Source organism: Peromyscus maniculatus, chromosome 23 (assembly GCF_049852395.1).
Source record: "Peromyscus maniculatus bairdii isolate BWxNUB_F1_BW_parent chromosome 23, HU_Pman_BW_mat_3.1, whole genome shotgun sequence".
NCBI lineage: Eukaryota > Metazoa > Chordata > Mammalia > Rodentia > Cricetidae > Peromyscus > Peromyscus maniculatus.
This window is the reverse complement of record NC_134874.1, coordinates 63,206,513-63,214,800: the sequence shown is the minus strand read 5'-3', so window position 1 is coordinate 63,214,800 and position 8,288 is coordinate 63,206,513. Positions and strand designations below refer to the sequence as shown.

At 41.9% G+C, this 8,288-nt stretch overlaps 2 protein-coding genes across 3 annotated transcripts in view; one reads left to right on the top strand and one right to left on the bottom strand.

Moving 5' to 3' along the window:
- The first annotated feature begins 446 nt into the window (after positions 1–446).
- The window catches only part of LOC121826500 (vomeronasal type-2 receptor 116-like), a 182,257-nt gene continuing 174,415 nt past the window's right edge, over positions 447–8,288 (top strand). Inside the window, exons 1-2 of one of the 2 annotated variants that reach the window (XM_076560910.1) lie at positions 447–574; positions 1,714–1,895. The gene's annotated coding sequence lies outside the window, so the exon portion shown is untranslated. Of the gene's footprint in view, positions 575–1,713; positions 1,896–8,288 lie in introns of those variants that run through there. The other variant, XR_013047760.1, reaches the window with a different exon arrangement.
- Positions 5,543–7,227, bottom strand: LOC143266816 (disks large homolog 5-like). Its single transcript, XM_076560920.1, has 3 exons — positions 7,041–7,227; positions 6,017–6,111; positions 5,543–5,851 (listed from the first exon to the last, which is right to left on the bottom strand). The coding sequence occupies exons 1-3, from the start codon at positions 7,118–7,120 to the stop codon at positions 5,682–5,684; spliced, it is 345 nt and encodes a 114-aa protein (XP_076417035.1). The 5' UTR covers positions 7,121–7,227; the 3' UTR covers positions 5,543–5,681.

Here is an 8,288-nt window from a genome sequence, read left to right as displayed (position 1 = left end):
GGTTGTACAGATCTTCATGGGGCCTGTTATGCAGTGTGAGTATGGTTTCCTCTCCTGTATGTCATTCATGGCATGCACTATGAGTGTGTCCCTCTTGTCCTTGCTATGGAAACACTTCTCAAAATGTAATTTGTCTTCTACCTTGAAAACCCCTGGAACAATGAACCATGCCTTCATGATCTCTTTCAAGAAAGCTTCTTGTCATTTCCACTCACTGATGTGAGATCAGGTCTTCCCACAAAGAATGTCTGCACTGACTTACCAGAAATTGATTCCTGCTCATGTTATTATTGTTGTGAATCACAGCCCACTTTAATAGAGTGAGCTGCCAATGTGTCAAGGGCACACATGTAACCATGACAATGATTCCTTGTGTAGTGTCACAGAGACCAGGCCACACCCTGCTCAGGGAAGCACATAGGTGGTGAAGCTATGCAGATGTTTTTGGACTAGTAATTAGGGGAGGTGCCTGAAGGCTTCAGTTATCATCATTGCTTGGGGACAATTTTCCATCCAATCATCATTTCCTACTACAGAACTTCACTGCTGAGAAGAGAAAGGTCATTTGGGAAAGGTCAAACTCAGTCCATATGTACACGGATCAAATATTGGTCTATCATTTCTGATGCTCCGTTTATCATGAAGAGTCTCTCATCGTGAGGCTTGTATTGTGCCATCTGCAGGACCTGCAGCTTGGGGAACAGAGCTGTTTGAAATTTGCCCTCCAGTCTGTCCCTTCACTATCATTAAACACACCTTGATTGACCAGAAACCAGAAAGCCATGAGGCTTTCCTTGCCTCCTCTCATCATGGTAGTTGATGACTTCTGAGGCTGTCACTCACTGGATATCAATATAACAGCAGTTCATCCTGTCCCATTTGGAAAGTAGAGTCCTGGGACAGGTGCTGACGCTGCCTCAGCTGTTTTCATCTTTTCTAACAAACACAAATGGAGAATAGGAGTAGAAAACAATGGACACATCCCCCTCTGAGATTACCCCTTCCCAATCTCCCACTGTCCTTTACCTTCATGCCTCTCTCCTTCCCTGAAAATTTATCTCTCAAGGCTGGTCACAGATTTCCAGCAATCCATCCAACTCACTCTCCTTAGCGTTGAGATTCCTTTTTATTCTTCTTTTCCATAGATACTTTTTTCTTGCCCTAACATGACATTTGAAGGACAGTGGGAAGGAGGCACCTTAGAGATCTGAGGAGTTAGTCAAGGTATCACAGTGTTCCATTCCTCTATCTTATTGTGGATGGAAACCTACACTTAAGAATTGTCGCATGCAAAAAGAAAGAGAACAAAACTGAATTAACATCTTTTTCTACTGGTCCTCAACCAATCCAATCTCAGTTATAAAAGAAAAACTGAGGGGAAATTCTTCCTGTGATTTCTAGATGAAGTGTAAGCATTGTGCTACCCTCAAAGCCTAACAGGATTTAGGGAGGGTGGCCTCAAGGCTCAGAGGTTAAGAGCACCAACTGTTCTTCCAGAGGTCCTGAGTTCAATTCCCAGCACCCATATGCTGGCTCACAACAATCTGTAATGAGATCTGGTACCCTCTTCTGGGTACATAATAAATAAACAAACAAACAAATAAATAAATAAATAAATAAATAAATGAATCAATGAATAACTAAATTAAAAAAATAAAATAAAATAAACCAGCTATCTAATCACAGAGCTTGAAATCCTTTTCCTGTCTGCAGCAGCAGAATCTGGAAGAAGAGAAGTTATACAGTTGCCCAGCAGAGATGCCCCTTTGCTGTCTCAGGCTGGATGCCTGTGGCAGCAGTTGCAGTAGGAACAGCCTACCTAAAAGTCTTCTGTCAGCTTCACTGAATCCTGGGATACCACAATTTCCTGCTCTTCACCAAATTCTGGATAGCCAGTAAGCATAGTTAGACTTACTTGATGGGGGTGATTTCCTCTAATCTGAAAGTGCAGTGGAGGAGGAAGGAGAAACTGAAAACTTATCTGTGCTTGGTGCCAAATGGTATCTGGGGGACTTAACATGTGACATAGATTGTAGATATCCATTTAAGAAAGATCCTGAAACATCGACACATTATTAGTAACATGGTAGAGAACATCAGTGCATGCCCCACCCCACTGTAATAGTGCTACTAAGCCATTGTAAAGGATGAAGGCACCATCAGTATTGTGCAACAATACACACATGCTTGTTTCTGTACAACACACACAAATATGTGTCCACATTCATACATTTAAGAACATGTATGTGTCTACACCTTTGCATGCACACACACACACACACACACACACACACACACACACACAGAATTATACTTTGAATTCCAGCTAGATATTCAATAGATTGGCATAACAAGAAATTAAATATAAACAAACAACCTTTGTGGCATTGGTATGCATGTATATGGTATGCATGTTGTATACAGAACTATGAGTATAGTTATGTGCATATTTTTATCAGTATCTATATGATATACCTAACATGTACAACCATATCTAACTGCATATACATGCGTATATAAATATAAAGATAAACTGAAATCCCAACTCCCAGACACCAGCCAAGGAGGCATCAGAACTTTCCAAGTGGCTGGCTTGATGTGTCAGCTCTTTCCTGTCTTCAACTCTGAGTGACTATTATGTTAATTAACAGTATCATTCATTTGAAACAAAATTCTGCACAAATTTTTCACAATGCCTTTTAATATTAAAATATTCTCTAACTTTCAGAACCACAAGAAAACACTCTAAGGCAGAAAGCCACAAGTTAATCATGAAAAGTACCAGGGAAGGGCCAATGAGATGGGTAGCTGGGTGGAAGGAAAGAGCTGACTCCTCCTAATTTGTTCATTGACCTCCATATGCACAGAATGACAGAATGGCATGGCATGTATTGTGTGTTCATTCTCTCTCTATTGTATAGATGTATTTATTTCCTCATCACAAAATAAGTAGATAGATAGATGTTATTATTTTAAATACCAATCAGAAGATTTCTATACACTTATCATATGATATAATTAATTTTTTAAAATAACGAAAAAAATCTCATGCAGCTCACAACTGTTTGTAACGCCAGGACCAGAGGAGTTGACACTCTCACACAGGCATACATAAAGGCAAAACACCAATGAACATAAAATAGTGAATAAACAATTAAATATTTGTAGGAGCTACTGGGGTCAGGAGCCCCACAATCATCCCACAGAACTAACTAACCTAGGCTCATAGTGACTCAGAGACTGAACCACCAACCAGGGAGCATGCATGGGACTGACCTATGTCCTCTCCATGTATTTTACAGTTGTATAACTTGATCTTCTTGTGAGACTCCTAACAGTGGGAGCAGGGCTTGTCTCTAATGCCTGCTTTTGGGACCCATTCCTCCTACTGAATTCCTGTGTCCAGCCTTAATGTAAAAAGTCATGCCTTGATATAACATGGCAGGCAGAAATGCACAGGAGGTCTGCCCATTTCTGAAGAGAAAAAAAGGAGGAATGGATGGGGAGCAGGAAGAGTAGAGTTTGGGGGAAGGACTGAGAGGAGAGGATGGAGGGGAAATTTTGGTTAGAATGTAAAAACAAAAATAAATAAATAAAACCAAATTTATTCCAAAAGAGGGAGACTATTGATGGTTATCATATTTAAATTTGAGATACTAAAAGAATGTCCCTCCAGGAACATTGCCACTTATTCTAACTTTATAATGTGTTTGCAGTTGTACAGCAATTGCTGGGGATGACTTTCTGTATGCTGTGAATGTGTTGCTCTGAGTGATTGATTAAACAAAAAAACAAACAAACAAACAAAAAAAAAAACGCTGGTTGGACAGTAGCCAGGAAACAAGTATGGTATAGGCAGGATAAGCAGAGAGGAGAATGCTGGGAGTGGAAGGCTGAGTCAGGAGAAGCCACCGCCACCAGGAGAAGTAAGATATAAAGTATGGGTAAGCCACAAGCCACATGGCAACTTACAGATTAATAGAAATGGGTTAATTTAAGATATAGGAACTAGATAGCAAGAAGCCTGCCGCGGCCATACAGTTTATAAGTAATATAAGTCTCTGTGTGTTTTCTTGGGTCTGAGCTGCTGAAGGAGCTGGGTGGACACAGGAAAACTCCAACTACAAGGGATAATTAAATCATGTTAGGCATAATTTTGAGCTGCTCTAATACATAATGGGTTCGTGTTGTACTTGGAATAATTATATCATGTTTAGGCAATAATAAGACCTGGTTATTGTTTTACATTTGGAAATTAATCATGACATCAAAAGATATAATTGTGTGTCAAGTTGATAAGGGTGTAATTATGAGAGCTATTTTTGTTTGTCAAATTTATTACACCTGAAATTCATTAAAACCCCAAAATGGAGGGGCATGCCTGTGAGGTATTTTTGCTTAATTTTAAGAGAGAAGATCCACATGTAATCCTGATCTTTGCATTAGAAAGACATTCTATTAATCTGGATATTGATGAAGAAAGAAACACCTATAACTCAGATATTTTGAACCCCAAAACCCCACTTGTAATCTCAGCCAGGCCTTGTGCTGGAAGCCCTTATAACGAAATGGAAGAAGGGAGTTTTGCTCTTTAGCTGCTTGCTCTCACCTTGCTAGCAAGTCCATTCCTTCACTGGCATTGGAGCCAACTTCCTGGGGATTCCAGACTATACTGCTGATGGGCTGAGACATCAAGCATAGTGGATTGAGCAACTCCTGGATTTGAGGATTTTGCCATTATAGCCAGCCAATGTTCAATTAGCTGGACCACAGCCTCTAAGTCATTCTAAAATATAGCCTTTTGTATATATAGAAATTCATTCTGTTACCCCATAAAACCCTGAACAATGCACCAGACAGGTATAGAATTTTTAGAGTAGTTTGGGTCTGACAATAGCTCTGAGTCCAATGGCTGGGAAATCCTTGTGCAGCTCAAGATTCTTGGAACTTACTGAGATACATCAAAGCCTGAGAGTTCAGGGTTTACAGGAGTGTGAAACCTCGCCTGCCTAAAGAAGAGTCTCAGAGTGAAGTTTCAAATTGCATTTTATTCATAAAACACATTCATTTTACTCAATGGGGGCTTTCAAAACAGCAGTCCTTATATATAATGTATAGCCTTAGCAAACTATTAAAACAATGAGAAGAATATAAGAAATAACAAAAATTAACAAAACCTTAAACCAAAATGAAGAACACCAAAATCCAAAGCATAAATATCCCATATAAACAAAAAAATTAAGCAAATTTCAGGATCACTTGGAATTTCATTATGGAAGATCAAATGAGGTGAGGAACTGTCTTATTCTCTGCAGTGAATTATCTTCAGCAACACTTGCCCATAACATGGCTTCAAGTCAGCTTGCACAAGTCAGCTTCAGCACTGCACTGGAGAGAATCTTATGCTTTTGGGTGTGGTCTGTCTGGACGGCAGTGTGATGTTAACACAGTCTTCCTTGTCAGATTTCGCATCACATATGGAGTCAGCTTGTCAAAGCCCTTGATAGGAAGCTGACAGAAGAACTCTTGCTCCTCTTGTCCTCTTCATTTTGTTTTGCCCTTCACTGGGGCCACGTGCTGATGGATGTCAGGGTTCTTAGTAATTTGTGTTGTGTCCTCTGAATCTCAGACTATTTGTGATACAATCTTTTCTCTGGGAATAGTGAGCCAATGGATGTGGATCAGACTGTGGCTGGACTGCCTGATGGTAAGTTGATATTTGCCTCACTAGTGAGTTCACAGCTGAAAAGAGGTGACATTTTCTGAGGAGGCCGTGAACCTGGAGTGTAGAATATTGTGCCTTCAAGGTGTCTCTGGCTTCTTCCAGCCTTCTCAGTTTTCTGAAGAGGTGCTGTTAGGAAAAATCATCAAAGAAAATATTCAGAATCAGTTTTGCTGTGCCACTGTAAAGAAAAATCAGGGCCTATTCATCCCTAGTAGACAAAAGTTAAGGAAGAAAACACACCCCATGAATACCCTGGCTGCTGGGGATGGGGCTCAATCGTGGCTTACTTACCTGGAACATAGTGTTTCTGCACCAGCAGCTCCTTCTGCAGGAGGCTCTCTTCCTGGGCTGTGGTCTGCTCCAGTTCCTGGTGGAAGTTTTCAAACCTAGGGGAGGAAGGCAGCTGGGGCACAAGCCTGGTGGGGACCTGCCATGTCAGCTTTTGAGCTCCCACCAGCTCTACTCAGCTAGACATTCGAGCATTGCCTTTTACGTGAGTTCATTCCTTGCTTCCCTATGGGAAAAGGGTCAGAGAGCACTTGGGCAGGATTTTTTTCTCAGCTTTAAAAACTGCTAGAAGTTGAACTGGTAAGTACATACTGTGCTGGATTAGAAAAAAAAACAGCATATTTTTCCAACAGTCCAAATACATCATTTTGGAGAAATATCAGTATGACAAAGTCTTAGGCACAGTTCAGGAAAGATATCCCTGGCCTTGAATGGATACAGGTGAATGTGACCCTCCTGGAAAACTCTATGCCTGCCCTCTGGTGGAGCCTACACAGCAATGCAGAGAAAGCTCTGCTTATTCCTACAGCTCAGAACCCTGCATGGGGTTAACTTGTCAGCTCCTACTCTGTTTATGACCAGAGTAAATCTTCTCATGAGAAACTGATAAACACTGCAGAGAGCCTGCAGTCAGCAGGAGTGTGCTGTATGCAAATCTGCAAAGGGTGGACACTTCTCTCTAAACGTGATGTTCCTGATGGAAAAGATGCAGGGGACACACTTTCCTTCATGATCAAAGATCCTCCTTTCCAGGTTTCTGGCTGCCATGGGAATATTCATGGGGAGATCTAATCTAAGAGATGAGATACTAGAGCATACAAGAGTTCTCAGAAAGGAAGAAGGGGACACAGTCCCCATAAGATCAAGGAGAAAGCATATTGCTTCCTGTTGACTGAGCCAGCAATGACACTCTGAGGCCCTGCCCGTGGCTGGCAGCTTTGCCAATTGACAAAACTCAAAGAGGATGGAGATCCAGGTACAGCAGACCCACTTGGATCCACCTTCTTCTGGAAGCCTGGGCTCCTACCTCATCTGGGACACAGTGAAGTGATGCTGCAGCTTTACTGCCATGTCCCTTTGCCGGGTGAGCAGCTCCTTCTGCTTCATCAGGGACTGAAGATTTTCCTCAAGTCTTTGATGTTCCTGTTCAAAAGAAAATTGTGTTTCATGGGGAGGTTGTCCTAACCATGTACATAAACATGCATTCTCTTTGTCTCTCTCCTCTCCTCTCCTCTCCTCTCCTCTCCTCTCCTCTCCTCTCCTCTCCTCTCCTCTCCTCTCCTCTCCTCTCCTCTCCTCTCCTCTCCTCTCCTCTCCTCTCCTCTCCTCTCCTCTCCTCTTCTCTCTCTCTCTCTCTCTCTCTCTCTCTCTCTCTCTCTCTCTCTCTCTCTCTCTCTCCAGCACACACATGTATATGGATGCACACATATAAGCACACTACATTCCATCCACACTTAGTTTCCCAGATAACACTAATGTAAGAAGAGATCACCTGGGATACCATGGAGAAGAAAGTTACCTTTCATTAACCCCCATCCTCTCTACCCTAATTCCTGCACAGAGGCAGGAAACACATGATGCTTTGAGCACAGGGATGTGGAGAGGATTGTGTATTTTTATTCAGTCTTGATAATTTTTCATTTTATTTTTAGTTTATATGTGCAGGTGTTCAGCCTGCCTGTGTATCTGTATAACATGTGCATGCCTGGGGACCTGGTAGAGGAACTCAGCGGGCAGATAAGTCAATGCAGTGCTTGCGATGAAAACCTGTACACACACAGGTGAACACCTGGTTGCTTGATCTGTAATCTAAGCTCTTCTAGCAAGTTCCCCAGTCTGTGCATTGAAGGCTTAGTTCCTCAGCACAGGACCACTGGATGGCAGTGGACCAGCCCCTTGCTCTCACTCAGTGCTTCCCAGTGCCTACAAGGAGGGCAGCTTCCTCTTAAAGAAGCTCTCTGTATCACAGGTTGCCTCAATTTAGGCCCAAAGGAATGAGCTCAGAAAACTAGAAAATCTCTACAATCCGGCATCTATATTAAACTTCCCTCCAAAGAAGTTGATTGTGTCAGGGATTTATTTGAGTAACAGAAGGTTGACTAACTCATGGCCAAATGATTGCATATATTATTCCATATTTAACAATATCCCATGGACCACATTGTATGTTTGCACTCATCAGTGATGGCTATCTGAAGAGTTTGCAGTGGGAATGTTCTGATGAGTCCTGCTGTATCCCTGTTGTCCCCTATTTTCTGTGGACACCACTTTCCAT

Coding starts and splice junctions, on each gene's coding strand:
- LOC143266816 (XM_076560920.1), bottom strand. CDS start 7,120: ATGAAGCAGAAGGAGCTGCTCACCCGGCAAAGGGACATGGCAGTAAAG. Junction 6,112..7,040: donor TTCACTGTGTCCCAGATGAG/GTAGGAGCCCAG, acceptor TTCCTCCCCTAG/GTTTGAAAACTTCCACCAGG. Junction 5,852..6,016: donor GCAGAAACACTATGTTCCAG/GTAAGTAAGCCA, acceptor TTTTCCTAACAG/CACCTCTTCAGAAAACTGAG.